Below are 17,824 nucleotides of genomic sequence, written 5' to 3' on the forward strand. Positions count from 1 at the left end.
CCCCCTTGCCCACTCCCACCACCACCACCACCAAATCTCCCCCTTGCCCACTCCCACCACCACCAAATCTCCCCCTTGCCCACTCCCACCACCACCAAATCTCCCCCTTGCCCACTCCCACCACCAAATCTCCCCCTTGCCCACTCCCACCACCACCACCACCAAATCTCCCCCTTGCCCACTCCCACTACCACCAATTCTTCCCCTTGCCCACTCCCACCACCACCACCACCAAATCTCCCCCTTGCCCACTCCCACTACCACCAAATCTCCCCCTTGCCCACTCCCACTACCACCAAATCTCCCCCTTGCCCACTCCCACTACCACCAAATCTCCCCCTTGCCCACTCCCACCACCACCACCAATTCTTCCCCTTGCCCACTCTCACCACTACCAATAATGCCCCACCACCAATTTCCCACCTATGTCTAAACAGATTGGAAACGGAGATTAATATAGTGGGTCCAAAAAAAACCCTGAACATATATGTATGGAGATTTTCCAGTGACCTTAAGATATGTTAGTCAGTGCACCACGTGCGTAAACAGGTCCACTGCCACACTCTGGGCAGGTACAACAAGTTCGACTGGAAAATCGCTGTACCTTGCAATTGCTGAATCATGCAGAAGGAGGCGTCATGTTGCCATCCCAGACGTCACGTCCGGGGACCGTTGGCCGCCCCGCCCCCCGCCAGTGACCGTTTAAATCGTTTCTTCAAAAGAAATGTTCGCGCGGTTTTCTCCCTCTACCCAGCGTGCCCCGCGCTCTTCCCCACAGTTGTGGAGCTGCCGAGCATGCGCAGTGGCGCCGGAGTTCGCCATTTTCTATTCCCTGCTCTAATGGGAACGTTTTAACCGATTGGTGCCGCGCTTTCAGGGCGTTTCGGGCTGCCGGGGACCTCACGCAGACACCGAGAGACACCGAAAGGGACTTTTTCTGCAAGAAAAGACGGTGAAAATGTAAGTGGAGGCGGTTATAGGGGCCGAATGCAGGTCCTTTGTGCCGCCTCTAGGTGTCACGGTGGGGCTTGTCGGCGCTGGGTGTGTTTGTCTCCCTCTATCGTTATATTCGGACAGAAAAATGCTCGGGAAAAAAAACTTGTAATCGTGCAGCTAAAGAAACCCCAGACGGCGAATACAGCCGCCGAAAAAAAAGATTCACCTGTGGGCCCCGGGGCCCGGTGGGGCGACTCCGGCGGCGGGGCTGTGCGGGCGGCGAGGCCTTTCTCCTTTGTCTGCGGCTGGGCTTCGCCTCGGCTCCGCGGCTGCAGCCGCTCCGGCAGCGCCTTTGCCCCGTGTGACCGCCTGCCTCTCCCTCCCCTCCTCTGCCTGCGTGTGTGTGTGTGTCGATTTCAAGGGCCCGCTCGCTCGGTGGCAGTAAACTGAAAAGAGCTCCCTCTATAACCGGGCTGATCGCAGGCGGCTGGGCAGTGGCGGGTTATTTCTAACGGAGATGGCGGGGAGAGCCGGGCTGGCGGAATCGAAACATATGCTGTATTCGCCCTCCATCTCGTCGCCATTTTATGCAAACCGGACACATTTTAATGAAGCTTTTGCAATCTTTTAATCCAACGCGGAATGGCAGTGGATTCGGCCGCACTGTTTTATTTTTGTTGTTTTGCGGATAAGCAAATAAATAATCTAATCCCCTTCCTTAAAACTTTCTTCTTTCAAATAAGGGAAAGAAAGGATGACTCCCTTAATTGCAAATGCAGCATATCAACCGCTTCTGAAAAGGAAGTAGTATGTAGAATGTGGCCTGTCTGCTTTCTTCGGCATTCAGCCTAACCTGAGCAATTCTATGATAATCTAAACACCCAGGTCTCGAACTTGCAAAAAAAAATAAATGCGTACTTCGTAAACGTGTGTATGTTAATCAAATTTGCAGTGAACTAACATATAGATTATCATTCATATTTAAAACTGGCTCGGGACTGAGTCCTGACTATCGTAAAATTAATTAAAACTTAAATATTTGCCGTCTCGGTTATATATGTGATAGATCCAATCAAAATAAATCCAATAATTTTCAAATAATTAAACAACTTGTCTGCATTTCTCTCGCTGCTGCTTACAATGAATTTGAATGTAAAAGACAACCTCTGTTAGGTGTTCTGTTGTGCTGTCAACAGAACATCCATAACTCCGCAAGGTTGTTTTTACATGTCTCAAGTGGATGTTCTGCCCACTTTGGGAAAATTTACAGTGGTGAGTACAGATAGGATCTGCTGACTTTTTGGAAAAGGGCAAATAACTGACGCCTTGGAAACTGACACTACTGAAGAAAACTTGCATCTTTATTTTGGGTATGCTAATCATACATCTTAATAGTAAAGTAAAACTGCAGGTTGACTTCTAATTGGAAATTAGTATTTCTGCATTTTTTATTAACAACAAAAACATATATGACAGTTAAAATATATGTATTATTTTTCAGTTCAATTTGACCTGATAACAGATAAATGTCTGCTGATTTAGTGCAGCCTCTTGCTATACAAGACAAAGTAGGCTTGAAAAAAATTATAGTTCATTTCCACATTTTAAAGCCAATTCTTGACTTTCACTGAAAATGAAATAGGATCGTGTGAACCTGCATGGTAAAATCTTCCAGAGAAATTAGTTTTGTAATAATTATGTTGAGATTAAAAAGTTACCCATTTCAAGCTGACAACATTATAGCAGGTGCAAAATTAAACCTGACTTACAAGGAAGTGTGTTATGCTAAAATTTAAAGGAAATATTTGATAAAAATTGGAATAGGATGTAAAGCTATAACCACATCCAGGGGAATAGATTAGCCCTTGAGGTGCAAAGAAATTTTGTACAGGCTGACCCCAGGTAGTGAGCAGGTTACATTTTGATGGATGTCCATCTTAATTTTGTCCATAAGTCAGAAAATACACAAAAATCACTCTGTAACCATATCTCCACGGTACTGTAATGAATGGTATCAAAAGATAAGAAACAACTATTTATATAAATGGAGAAAGAGAGAGGAAACTAGTTCTCCCATTCACAGGGACAAATGTATGTACCTGTATTGGACTTCTGAATTTAACAGTATGGGAGCTTTTTCATATGTAGGGGTGTTCATGAGTCAGGCACCTGTAGCCCAGGGATGGCTTGTATTCAGAAGCAAGTGCCAATTTGAGCATCAGACGGATGAAGCAATATGGGGATAGTTGATGGTAATGTGGGGTGAATAAAATGGATGAGTGTAGGATGAGTAAAAATGGGTGCTTGATGATCGGTGCAAACTCAAGTGGACTGGAGGGCCTGTTTCTATGCTGTGACTCAATAACTCCATGACTCAAATAGCTAACACCATTGAGCAGAATTGCTACTGTGTGGCCCTTGTGGTAAAAATCCCAATAAAACATTCTAGAAATTAATTCTAGAAGTTACTACTTAGTCCTACACTATTGTCTCAAAATACAAGCTGACGGGAAAGTGAACTTCAGATGCAGAGTCTGTGAGCTCATTGAATGCAGGGCTTGTGGTCTTCTTCTCATTGCTAACACATATGAGCATGTGTTAATAGGAAGAGAGTAACAGACTTCAGGAAGGTTTATTTGCCGGTACTAAATTTCAGTGGATAAATTTTGGCAAGAAGTAAGAGGAGAGGCAGGCAATATGATCTAAATGGTACAATTTATAAGAGTGAGCTGGAACAGAGATACTTGGGAAGGCATTGTTCATGTACTTTTGAAAGTGAAGGGATAAATTTGAAACAGCATAAGGCATCCTTGATTTTATTTCTTGATTCGTAAGTATATAAACAAAACAACATGTTGATTGTAGGACTTAAGTTATGTTGTGAGACTGGAGAAGCTGAACTCTGCAGGAGATAAGAAATTTGATGGAAGGAATAAGAATTGTGAAAGGTTTTAACAAAATAAGGGCAAAAGAGTTGTTAATCAGAGAACAAAAGTTTAAGGTGATAGGGAAGCTATGCCGGTTACTAAAGCTGACTTTAATCATTAAACTGTTTTCAGTGCCAATTGTTGGACTTGGGAAACATATTCAGTTGGAATGTTCAAAGGCTGAAAGGGGAAAATTACAGGGCTGTGGGAACAGGGAAGTGGGACTAAATGGATTTCTTTCAAATTCTTCATAAAGGCGCAATGGGCTGAACAGCTTCCTTCTGTGCTGTACCAATCCATGATTGTACATTAATTAAACAAAAAAATAAATTATCTACTGAAATGGTTCTTAAGCTAAGGCTTTTGTGTTTGATCCAGCTATATTTGTAGTGTAACTTGTATTATATACATTTTTGTTTACCTGGAATTAAGGTGATCACAAATAGTGTTTGCTCTTGTATCTTAGTTATAGATTTTAAATGATTGTTCAATTTCTAACTCTTTATTCTTGTGTTCCTTAACTTCTGGTTCTTGTTAATAATGCAATTTGTCAAATACAATCAAATACAGCATTACGGAGGTTTGCATTCCTAGAAAACCACCTGTATATCAATTTTCCATAACACAAACCCGTTTTTCCCCATTGAATCCCATGTTATAAGTGGAGAAGCATTCCTACAGGAAGTTTTTCTCTCAACAGGAATGCCCCCACAGGTGTGCAACTTGTAGGCAAGGGAACTCTGAACGTACTGTAGGTAGATGAGATATGAATGTTACATTGTTTCACAAGGTATTGTACAAATATCAGTAGAAGAGATTAACTTACCAGTTTCCAGAGCAAATTCCTTAAGTGGCCTTCCGCTGTGAACCAGCAGCCTGCAATCGTTATACAAGTGTTAGTAGAAGAGATTGCCTTGCCAGTTTCCAAAGCAGTCTGTTCTATTGATACTTGAACAACAATCGCAAGCTGCCATTTCACAGTGGGAGGGAGGCCACTTAAGGGATTTGCTTCGGAAACTATCAAGGCAAATCCCTTAAGTGGCCTTCTACTGTGAACCAGCAGCCTGTGATTATTGTCCTTGGTAAACCAGTTCAGTTCACATTTTGTGTTTATTTTCTTTCTCCATGTAAAATTCCATAAGAGTGAATCTTTATTCCCTGTCTCAAATTTTTTGGTGATTTCTGAGTTGTGTAAAGGTGAACTTCCGTAACCCAAATTGCCCTAATGTGGGTGTGCACTGTGTCCATTGTCCATCCATTACATTTTCTTTGCCACCTTTCACTGAAGGAGAAGAGTGGAGTACTGCTCCACAAACAAAACAACCAATGGAGAATGTGGTTCGTAAGTCAGAAACAGTAGATGAAGCATTATTACACTGAAAATGGTGAACCTGGAAGAGTAGTCAGTACTGAGCAATGCTATTAATCCTCCTAAGAAGTCAAATATTACTAATGTTATGTAATTAATTATCCAGAAAAGATTTTTTCCTGCTTTAGGTGAATTAGCTGTTCTTATTGCAATGGAATAATTTGGAAGATAAGTAAGTTCTGGTTGACAGCAGCCACAATTCTAAAGAATACCCAAGTATTATGGCAATTGATAAAATTCTTTTTAAATTATATGGTCAGTAGTCATAAGATGAAACTTAAGAACAAAATGTTGTATTTATAGTTAATTGATTTCTACTTAAATTTCAGTTACCATGGCAACCGAATCAGATAATGTGCCGGTGGAGGAGTCTGAAATGTTTACAAAGGTCAAAGAGCACAAAACCTATCAAAGGCGACGAGAAGGTGGACAACCAGAAGATTCCGATGGACAGCAAAAAGAACCAGATGGTGCTGAGGTAGCACAAGACATGAACAGCAATATGCAGGTGGTAATGATGCAGCCATTGGACCCTACGTTACTACAAATGAAGCAACCGATGGAGGGAGCAACTCATGAGTCAGATACAGTAGATGATACACAGATTATTACACTGCAAGTGGTGAACATGGAAGAGCAACCAATAAACCTTGGGGAATTGCAACTAGTGCAAGTAGCCCAGAGTAGCATTGATGAACTGCAAGGAAACTATGAAAATGAAGCTCCTAAGGATGGACTTCAGGAAGGGGACCCTGTAATCTGTCACACCCTTCCTTTACCAGAAGGTTTTCAGGTTGTGAAAGTAGGCGCTAATGGTGAAGTGGAGACAGTAGAAGATGGGGCAATAGAAGTAAGGGAGGAAGAGGATGCTTCTGCTGCTTGGCAGAAAGATCCTGATTATCAACCACCAGTCAAAAAAGTTAAAAGAAAAAGAATAAACTGCGCTACAAAGTGGATGATTCTAAAGATGTTGACTTGTCTGTGTATGATTTTGAAGAGGAGCAGCAAGAAGGTTTGCTTTCAGAGGTTAATGTGGAGAAGGCAGTTGGAACCATGAAGCCTCCAAAGCCAATGAAAATTAAAAAGAAAGGTACACAGCCGTGTTGTACTCCAAAGTAATGTGTTGATTGGAGACCATAGGTGGTAAAATACTGACATTGTTTAATGACCAATTTTTTAGTCATGATCACCTCTTTCCTCATTTTCCTGTTCCCCTCTTCTTCCCTTTTCTTTCATTCTCCTTCTCCCCTCACTGTCCTCTTCCCTCCCTTTATCTCCTTGCTTGATCTACATCAATGCGCTCCATCTTGTCTCCTCTTTCTTGGTCTTTTCCCTTGGGTACATTTCCATTTACATCATTGTTTTGGGAAAGTGCCCAATCCTGCACTAGCGTAAATTATTTGATCATTGTTGCTGAGACCAGTCATTGTTTTACCATCATTGAACTGAGCCAGTTATTAAGGTTAATTTTAAATTAGAGTTCTCATTTGTGATACGTTTAAAACTTCTGAACAAGGTTTTTTTTTCCCCTGCTTAAATTTCAGTTTTTGGATGACTCTTATTCATTTGTAGGTCATTGTTGTCACTGATGAAGTCAGCCTTCGTCTATCTCTATTGTCTTTGATAGGGTGTAACTGAGCCTTGAACTATTGGAGAATGTACTCCCATAGTGTTCTTGGGTTGAAAGTTCCAAAATTTAGATCCAGTGACACTGACACAGTGATGACATATTTCCAAGTTAAGATAGTGTATAGTTTTGAGAATGGTTTGCAGGTTGTGGGGATCCCAAGTGTTCTGCTGCTGCTGCTGCGGTGGCAGAGGATGCAGTTTTGGGTTAGAGGAGCTCTGCCTGCAGTACATTTTTGTATTATTTCCAAGGTGCGCCACAGGTGGAAGGAGGTGATTGTCTTGGGTGGAGAATTGAATGCTGATCAAGTTTTATCCTGAATGATGATGAGCTTATTAACCCAGGCAAGTGAGGAACTTTCCTTCATCTTGTCTTATTAGATGCAAAGGTATTGGGGAGACAGGTTTTGAATCTCTGGCTGTAGGATGCCCTATATATAAAAAAAAATGAAATGGCAAAAGGCTATGTAATCTATTAAGTCTGCCATGTCGTGAGATCATGGCTGATGATGTGCCTTGTTCATTTTCCCACCATAATGCTCTGAGTACCTTGTCTAAAAATTTAGCAATCTCAGTTTTGAAAATACTCAACTGCAACCCACTGAGGCAGGGATTCCAAAGATTTATAACCATATTCTAAAAGAAATTGCTTCTTTTTCCAGTGATTGTGCTCCCAGATTCTCAAGCCTTCAGCAAACAGAAATACCTTCTCATATTTACTCTGTCAATCCCATTTAAAATCTTGTCTGCCTGCCATCCAGGCTTGCTGCCTGTGGTAATCCTGTGGATGTACTTGCCTTTTGTATAGCTCTGCAGGTCCAACCCTGTTGAGACCTGATTGTTGCAACCATTCCATGAAGTGGAGCGATCCGTAAGTGGCAGCTAGGCCTCAGAGTGGATCCTGAAGTTGTGCTCCCACTCTGCCTTGATGGTGTTTTGACCGTTGATCTGTGCTGCTGGAAAAATCATTCAAAAAGATTGAAATAATTTTAAAAGATTAAGGATATTAAAAAGCATTTACTCAACAACCCTAATAACATGTTTGCTTGAAGTTGATCAAAAACATTTTAAGATGAAATAAAAGTAGCAGGGAGAGGAAGCCCATTTACCTGCCTTTTCAATTACAGTGACCCTCAAATTCGAAAGGCCACTCCATGACCATCAGTCACCCACTTCAAACCGAGTTCCAGCAGCCACACCACTAGAGACCTGCAGCCTTCTGCAAACTCCCTCCTCCCACCCCCCTCAAAGCTTTCCCACAGAAAATCCTCTTAGGCTCCAACTGCCTCCCTGTTGTTGCCTGGTGTTGGTAGGATGAAATAGGCTCCAAATCTGTAATCAAATAACATGTTATTTCCAATGGTAATTTAGGAATCCCAAATCTAGTCAATCATTTTCCACTGACTCTGAAGCAAGTGTGCCCTTCTTTAGAATATATATATATTTTGCCCATTTGCTTTTAGAAGTCTTTATCCTTGTACAGGCTCATTGTTTGCTCCTCATAGCTTACTTTTCCACCTAGTTTTGTATTATTGGCAAACTTAAATATATTGCACTCTGTTTTTCAAGGCAAAGTAATAAGGCAAATATTGAATAGCTGAAAGCCCAGGACTGATCACTGTGCTGGCTACTGTGAACAGGCTTTCTGTAAACAGCCAGTGTTGATGTGTATCTCTGTTGATGTACTACTCCCATCCCCATCTTATGTAACAACCTTCTACTTGGTACCTTATTGAATGAATATCTTTTGCGAATCCAAATTCACTAGCGCAGCAGCTCCCCATTATGTGTCTTTGCTAGTAATGTCCTCAAAAGACAATCCAGCAGATTTTTATTTTCTTCACAAATCCATTTTGACTCTGCTCGAATATGTTGATGAATTCCAGAATTTCACTCACAACAGGCATCAGGCTAATTGATATGTAGTTCTCTATCTCTTTCTCCCTCTTACATGAGAGGTATTACATTTTCTATCTTTTCCATCTGCTCAGATTGTTTCAGAATTTATAGTTTTAAAAATCATCACCAATGCTCCCACTTTATATTTATCTTGACTAGAACCTTAAAAGTGTAGGCTGTCAGGTCCAGTTGATTTGTCTGATTTTTAGTTGTCAATTTCTCCAGTATTTATAGTGATGTTTTACTGCCATGAGACCCTTGAGATATTTGAGAACACATTGAAGAGGCTGGATCTCAATTCTCCAGAGTTCAGGAGAATGAAAGTGACTTTGAAATGGAGAGCATTTTTTTTTGTGGAGGACTTGACAGGATGGATATAGGGAGGATGTTTCCCCTAGCTGAGGTTGTCTTAATCAAGGGGTTGTGTTTTCTATATAAAGTTAGCATAATAGTGATGCAGAGCATGGAAGTGGCTCACCAAGTGCATGCTGACCATTGAGCACCCATCTACAGCAGTCACATTTTATTATCTCCATATACGCATCAACTCTTCTCAGATTCTGCACTTGCTTATTCAGTAGGCGCAATTTACAGCGGCCAGTTAACCCACCAACCCTAATGCTTTTGGGATGTAGAAACCAGAGCACCCAAAAGAATCCCATCTGGTCACAGGGAGAACTAGCAAACTTTCACATGTACAGCACCAGAGATCAGAATCAGATCTGGGTTGCAGGAGCAGTGAGGCAGAAGCTCTTCTGGCTGCATCACTGTGTAGGGACTGAGATGAAAAGAAATTTCTTTATTCAGACTTCTGAATCTTTCGAATTCTCTACCCTGGAGGACTGTGGAGACTAAGCAATTGATTTAAATTCAAAACAGATACAAATGTATTTCTGAATGTTAGGGAAAAAGCAAGAGATGTGATAGGGCCGGAAAATGTTGTTGAGATTTACCTTGATTTTAATGAATGGCCAGGCAGTCATGAGCCAAATAGCCCAATCCTGCTTTTTCCTAATGTTCTATACCCTCCAGTTTTGCTAAATTTATTAGGCTGGATGTGTTCCCTTCTTTCCTTTTCCTCTTTCACCCTCCTCCCCCACCAGGATTCACAATCCATCAACACCTGCAAGTAACTGAGCCACCCATAAAGATGCCCTCTATATCCAAAGTCCAGCTCTGAGGTCTGGATGATGGCTAGCCTCGGTGGTTCAGTAAAGAAGCCCACTCCCAAAATACCTTGACAGCTGGCTAGCTTATTTTGCCTATGAATGTTATCGTTGATATCGTTTTTATCCTTTTGAAGTGATAACATTTAAAAACCATTAAAATTTGAAGTAAATATTTAAAATCTACTAAATCTTTATCTAAAATATGTAAATTTATTCTGCTTTATTTTAATGTTTCTCAAAGAATAGTTTAAGTTTTCTTTCTCTTTGCCTCATCAATTGTACCGAACTATCCCTGAATTAGTGAAATCTTGCATCCTGCATCAGGTTTGACCTCATCTGTGAATTTTTTTTCCTCCTTTTGGCGCAGTTACCCCAATCCCCACCTAAGTAATGCTGGGGAACTCCAGCAAGGCTGAGCCACAGCAATTCGACTTGTCTGTCAGTAAGTCCCAGATCTCTGCATTTCACAGCATAAGTGCAGAAGTATAAGACTTTGGTTTCAGCAGTTGAATGTCAGTATTTCCAATTAGAACTGATTTCCAATTCCTGCAAGAGTCAGGAAATCTGGTCTTCTGCTATGAAAAAGAACTCAAAATATTGTTCAAGTCTTCAGCAATTTCTTAATGCCCATTACAATTTCTCCTGTCATTGTATCTTTTGCACCTACATTCATGTTCCTCTTAGTCACAGATATTCTTACAATCTTTTGTATTTCTTGCTCTCATGATCTCCCTGGTTAATAACTTTTTTGGTCAGGTGTTGCCATTTCCTAAGATGGTCCCCAATTCATTTAGCACCACTGTACACACTTTTTAATCTAATGTAGTCCTTAATCTCTAGTTAGGTGTGCTTAATCACTTCTCATGGAGTTTGTTTCTCAATGTAATGATTCAGATGTTTTGCATTATTTTAAATGCTTGTTCTTAGTTTATAGACAAAATTTTGAATCTAATTTCTCTGTCTACATTAGATAGTATCTAGGAATATGGCTTTAAGTTCAGGACCCTAGTTTCTTAGTAACTTGTGTCTTTTGAATTCAAAACAAAGATCTTTTCTCTTTATCACCTTTCCCTGTGGAATGGTCTCACCAAAGCCCTGAACAGCTGTAGCAAGACTTCTAAGCTCTTGTCCTTCAAGCTTTACAGGCATATTTTGTGTCCTTTTCCCAACTTATTTTTCAGCTATCTTTTTTATCCAACTTTGCTAATGATCCATTATGCTTGGTCAATCTCATCTAATTCACCAACAGAGATTGTAGGTAGCTGAGATCCAGCACTGATTCCTGGGGCGCTCTGCTTGTTGCAGCTTTCCAACTTGAAAGTGAACCATTTATTCCTACTGTTTGATTTCTGTCTGTTATTCGGTGCTCTCTCCTTCAGTTCCATAAACTGGTATCTTGTGCATCTTATTGAATTCCTTTTGGAAATTCAGTTACATTACATTTTTATTTATTGGCACGGTGAGTTTTATGTTTTAAAGGACTTTAATGAATTTGTTAGTGTTATTTTTCTTTCTATAACCATGTTGACATTTAAAAAAAAACTTTTGGGGGGGGGGGTGGAATCTGGGTGTCACTGGCAAGGCCATCATTTATTGCCCATCCTTTACTGTCCTCCCGGTCGTTTTGGTGAAGGTATTCTCACAATTGGGTAGGGTGTTTGAGGAGACTGCAGGTACAGAAATCTGGAGCAAAAATGAGCTGCTGGAGGAACCCAGCGGGTCAGGCAGTATCTATGGAGGGAAATGGACAGTCAGTATTTCAGATTGAGACCTTTTATCTGGACTGAAAGAGTAGAGGCTAGATAGCCAATGTAAAGAGGTGAGGGGGAGAGCTGGCAATCGATAGGTGGATCCTGGTGAGGTGGGATTTATTGGCAGATGGAGTCAGGTGGGAGAGTGAAGCTTGGAGATAGTGACAAAGGTTGGGAGGTAATAAGTGGAGACAATCAAGGGTTTCAAATCTTGTAATGTGATAAGAAAGAAAGGAAGGTGAAGAGTGAAACCAAATATGGGAGGTAGCAGTTGGGGCAGCAGGGATAGGGGACCCAGTGGGAGGAACGTGTGGGTGATGGGCAGATGAAGTAGGTGGGGAGGTGAAAGAAACGAGATGATGAGGGTTGGGTGGAGGTTGGAAGATGGTGGCGTCTTGAGGGGACTTGGGTAGGTCAGCATGAGAGAGAAAGGGACGGGGGTGAGCAGGTTACCTGAAATTAGAGAATTCAGTGTTCATGATGTTGGGTTGTACAAACCTCAAAACCTACTCTTTCAGTCTTGATCCGAAACGTTGATTTTCCAATTCCCTCTATAGGTGCTGCCTGAACCACTGAGTTCCTGCAGCAGCTCATTTTTCAGAGTGTTCTTGGACTTGGTGGTGATAAAGGAATAGTGATCTTTTTCTAAGTCAGGAGTAAGAGTGACTTTGGGAGAAGCATGCAGGTGGTGATGTTCTCATACCTTTCTTACACCTTGGTGATGGTGACAGAGGTTGCAGTTTTGGGAGGTGCTGTCAGAATAGTCTGCTGGTGAGACAAGACATGCCCAGGGATTGTTGTGGAGTTGTCTGGTACGTTGCCAGGGATGTGTAATTCTAAATACGACATCAGGCTTTTGTTGCTTGACAACTATCCCAATATAGACGCTAGTCCTCCGATGTTATGAAAAGTATCTTGCCAGGTTGGTTGGGCTGGAGTGATTTTACTTTGTACAAATTTATTTCCTAGGTGCATATATTGTCTATTTAATTTTTTTCCTACTTTTAACATAAAAGTTACTATACAACTGAGTGGCTTGCTTGGCCATTTCACAAGGCATTTAAAAGTCAACCAGATGACTTGGGTCTGGAGTTGCAGCTAAACCTGACCAAGTAAAAATACAGATTTCATCCTCTGAAGGGTATTATATAAATCATTTTACAACCAAATAAGCTTTTAAAGGTGACTTTCCACCTCCTTGGATTTTCCCCTTCAACCACCCTTGTGATTAGCTTGTATTATTCCAAATTGAAATAACTGTAGTCTGCCTGGAAACCTACTAACACTGTACTTGAATATATCGCTTAAATCATAGCAACGTGAATTGGTCCTCCTAGATTATGGTTTAAAATTATGGTGCTCGGTTGACCATATCAGTTTAGGAGTCAGAAATGACAGTCCTGTTTTAGTATGTAAATTTGTGTTTCCCTTAAAATAATCTTTAAAACAGAAAATGCTGGAAGTACAAACGGATTGAGAGTTGTCAAAAGTATGAAAAATAGTTAATATTTTGGGTTGATGACTTTGTCTTTCCTTACTGATGCGCTTGAACTGAATATTTCCAAGAATTTTCTGTTTATGTTTCAGATTTCTTGCCATCTGGAGTAGTTTGCTTTTGTGTAAATAGGGCCTTGTTAACTTTATAGGTAACATTTGTGACTAAAGTTTCAAGTTTGAGCCCAAGCCACCTGCAGGATTATTATAAGAATCAGTTACATAACGAGGCAGTGGAGTATGCCCAACAGGCCAGGCTAGACTAATGGAGAGAGGGAAAACTGAGTTTTTCTTTTGGGAGGGACTACAGCAGGTAAGAGTATAGATTGTCTTTAGCTTCACAGTCTTTGGGGCTAATAGACTACTTGTATTCAGGTCTTAACAAAAGATGGAAGAGTAGCTCATAGCTAATAATCCTGGCAACTGTAACTCTCCCTGGTTAGATAAGTTACACAAAACACTTTTCTATCTGCTGTAAAATTTCATTAACTGAATCATTTGCCTCAACATGGAAACTCTTTGCATATGTGCCATTACTCGCATACCCTGAATGTTATGCCTAAATTGTTCATAAATGGCAGCCCAGTTTTAAATCATTATGAATTTATATTTGATTGAACATTGCAAATTCTGGTCACGGTAGTTAAATTTTCCAGGAATGCTGTTTTCAAAATTGGTGTAGATTTTTTATGTATAATTTATTCTCATCAGTTTACAGAGGTTTTGTGCTGCAATGCTCAGGCTTTTTTTCCTGTAAGACAGTAAAGTATCCTGGATATATACAGCTGATATAGTTTTTTTTAACTTACAGCGTGGTAACAGGCCCTTTCGGCCCAACGAGTCCGTGCCGCCCATTTTAAACTCCCAAATTAACCTACCCGTACGTTTTTCGAATGTGGGAGGAAACCGGAGCACCCGGAGGAAACCCACGCAGACACGAGAGAACGTACAAACTCCTTACAGACAGCGACGGGAATCGAACCCCGATTGCTGGCGCTGTAATAGCGTCGTGCTTTCTTTTAAAAACTTTGAGCAGCAAATTTGGGTTGAGGAACATTGTGGAGAATGGCTTAGAAAATTAATTTTATACCATATCTCCTGTAGAAAATGTTCCCTTGTGATCTTATGATGCATATAACTGAAAATAATCATGTTCCTTTTTACCTTAGGCGTAAAGAAAACATTCCAGTGTGAATTGTGCAGCTACACTTGCCCCCGGCGTTCCAACCTAGATCGTCATATGAAAAGCCACACTGATGAGCGACCACATAAGTGTCACCTTTGCGGGAGAGCGTTTCGAACAGTCACGCTGTTGAGAAATCATCTCAACACACACACAGGTAAAGAAAATAACTGCTTTAATGAATTTATCACATTCAGATATTCAAAATTTTATATGTCAGAATACAGTTTTTGTTTTAGCACAAGATTTATGAAAAAAATCCCATGTATTCGTAAAGCAATCTTTCAATATGAAGTTCCTGTATTTTTTTTGTACAACAGCTGGGAAAATAATTCATGGCTTCATTGCTTCATTCAAAAACTACTTATTCAGAACTACTCAACATTGTTACTTTTTTCCACGTAAGAACAGAAATTCAAAACTTCATTTGAGGTGTGGGGGCCTGTATCGGCAGAAAATAATCACTCATTTGGCTGGAGGAAATGAAAAATAACTTGAATGTGATGGAAACACATAATTTAAAAAGTAATCAAGTTTCCTTTTAGAGGACTGTCATTTATATCAGTGTACAGCATGCAGACCCTATCTATCCCATGGGTGGTTCATTCTGTCAGTGATGGTAAGTCACGTGGGCTCACTGCTCATCAACCTGCATTTAATTATATGAAAACTTGGTCTCACCGAAACCAGTTCTTGGGTAGCAAAGCCCATTGTTCCACAGGGCCAGCCTATGAATGCAAGTCCCTTCAGGATTATTTGGCAGCTAATTAAGCCACTATCCCAGACAATGTTTACTAAAACTGCCATGAATCTTTTTACTGTCACACTAAAAAATATTGAAAGTTCAACATAGTATTAAAATGATAAAAACTAAGCTCTTTAAGTTAGCATTTAAACATGAACATTAAATAATTAATGTTTTAAAGATTAGAAAGGTGTACCTTATAATGTTTAATTTTAGTTACAAAAACAGCTAAGTGAACTCAACTTCAAATGTAAGATGGAGACACAAGATACTACAGATGCTGGAATCTGGAGCAAAAAAACTGTCTAGAGAAACCTCAGCAGGTCAGGCAACATCTGTAGAGGGAAATGTACAGTTGACATATCATGTCATACCCTTCATCTAAACTGAAAGAGATTGCCAGTATAAGGAAGTGAGGGGAAGGGTTGCAGCAAAAGCTGGCAAGCGATTGGTTGATATAAGTGAAGAGGGGTGATTAGCAGATGGAGGAGAGAAGGGTGGAAATAGTGGGAGGTGATAGGTGATTCAACCAAGGGCTGTAGATGATGGAATCTGATGGAGCATAGAACCACATAAAGGAGTTGGGGTGGGCAGTTGGGAACATTGGGGGGGGGGGGGAGGGCCAGATAGAGGAGACCATAAGACATAGGATCAGAATTAGGCCATTTGGCCCATCGAGTCTGCTCTGCCATTCGATCATGGCTGATTTACTTTCCCCTCTCAACCCATTCTCCTGCCTTCTTATAATCTTTGACACCATTACTAATCAAGTACGTAGCAACCTCTGCTTTAAATATACCCAATGACTTGGCCTCCGCAGCTGTCTGTGGCAATGAATTCTGCAAATTCACCCCCCCCCCGGCTAAAGAAATTCCTCCTCAGCTCTGTTCTAAAGGGACGTCCTTCTATTCTGAGGTTGTGCCCTGTGTCCTAGACTGTCCCACTACTGGAAATGTCCTCTCCACGTCCACTCTAAACAGCCCTTTCAATATTCGGTAGGTTTCAATGAGATCCCCCCTCATCCTAAATGCCATTGAGTACGGGCCCAGAGCCATCTCATGGACTTCATGCATTAACCCTTTCATTCCTGGGATCATTCTTGTAAGCCTCCTCTGGACCCTCTCCAAACCCAGCACATCCTCCCTTGGATATGGGGCCCAAAGCTGCTCGCAATACTCCAAATGTGGTCTGACCAACACCTTATAAAGTCTCAGCATTACATCCTTGCTTTTATATTCTTGTCCATTTGAAATGAATGCTAACATTGCATTTGCCTACCTTACTACTGACTCAACCTACAAGTTAACCTTTAGGGAATCTGCACTAGTCGCCTTGCACCTCTGATTTCTGAATTCACTCCCTGTTTAGAAAATAGTCTACACCTTTATTCCTTCTACCAAAGTGCGTGACCATACACTTCCCTACGCTGTATTCCATCTGCTACTTCTTTTCCTATTCTGTCAACCTGTCCAAGTCCTCCTCCAGATTCCCTGCTTCCTCAACATTACCTGCCCCTCCACCTATCTTTGTATCATCTGCAAATTTGGCCACACAGCCATCAATTCCCTCATCCAGATCATTAACATATAATGTGAAAGTCGTTGACCCAACACCGAGCCCTGTGGGACATCACTAGTCTCCAGCAGCCAACCCGAAAAGGCCCCCTTTACCCCCACTCTTTGCCTTCTGCCAGTCAGCCATTCTGCTCGTGCTTTTCCTGTAATACTATGGGCTCCTATCTTGTTTAGCAGCCTCACATGCAGCACCTTGTCAAAGGCCTTCTGAAAATCCAAGTAAACAACGTTCACCAACTCTCCTTTGTCTATCCTGTTTGTTACTTCCTCAAAGAATTCCAACAGATTTGTCAGGCAAGATTTCCCCTTAAGGGAACCATGCTGACTTCAGCCTACTTTATCAGGTGCTTCCAAGTACCCTGAAACCTCATCCTTAATAATGGACTCTTAACATCTTACCAACCACTGAAATCAGGCTAATTGGCCTATAATTTCCTGTCTTTTGCACCCCTCCCTTCTTAAAGAGTGGAGTGACATTTGCAATTTTTCCAGTCCTCCAGAACCATTCCTGAATCTAGGTGGAGGGGAAAGAAACTGAGTGATTGGTCATGGGAGGAACTAGGTATATTAGGAGGAGAGAAAGGAGCAGAGGAGGAGCAGGTTTCCTGAAACTGGAGAATTCAATGTTCAGGTCGTCAGGTTGTAAGCTACCCACGCGGAATATAAAGTACTGTTTCTCTACTTTGCGTTTGGCATCACACGGGCAACAGAAGGGCCTGTGTGTAAATGGGGGGGATTAAAATGTAATTTTAACAAAAAAAAGTAAACTTGCCCATCTTCCTTATCATTCCACTTCATTGGAATGAAATTACTGACCTGCACTAAGACAAACTAGCACTGCGTCATTGTCTAAAAGTCTAAGCATAAGTATTGTGTGTAGCTGATTTGTACTTGCAGGTAAGTGATAATTTCAAAAAAAAAAAGTTGGTGTGCTTATGAAAATTATTAGAACTATTAGGGTTGCACAGTGGTGCAACAGTTAGTGTTGCCACTGCAGTTCCAGCGATCTAGATTCAATTCTGACTTGGGCTGCACAATGGTACAGCTAGCAGACCTGCTGCCTCGCAAATCTAGTGACTCAGGTTCAATTCTGATCTCCTGTTCTCTGTGGATTTTGTGTGTTCCCCCTGTGACTGCTTGGCTTCTCTCTG

General features: G+C 41.2%; 1 protein-coding gene across 1 annotated transcript in view; it reads left to right on the forward strand.

The window, feature by feature from the left end:
- The first annotated feature begins 484 nt into the window (after positions 1-484).
- The window catches only part of ctcf (CCCTC-binding factor (zinc finger protein)), a 35,953-nt gene continuing 18,613 nt past the window's right edge, over positions 485-17,824 (forward strand). Inside the window, 4 exon segments of the mRNA XM_052028462.1 lie at positions 485-960; positions 5,562-6,155; positions 6,158-6,322; positions 14,341-14,511. Of these exon segments, the coding sequence (XP_051884422.1) occupies positions 5,567-6,155; positions 6,158-6,322; positions 14,341-14,511 (925 nt within the window). The 5' untranslated portion in view covers positions 485-960; positions 5,562-5,566.

The sequence above is a fragment of the Pristis pectinata genome, chromosome 13, assembly GCF_009764475.1.
Source record: "Pristis pectinata isolate sPriPec2 chromosome 13, sPriPec2.1.pri, whole genome shotgun sequence".
In the NCBI taxonomy this organism is placed as follows: Eukaryota; Metazoa; Chordata; class Chondrichthyes; order Rhinopristiformes; family Pristidae; genus Pristis; species Pristis pectinata.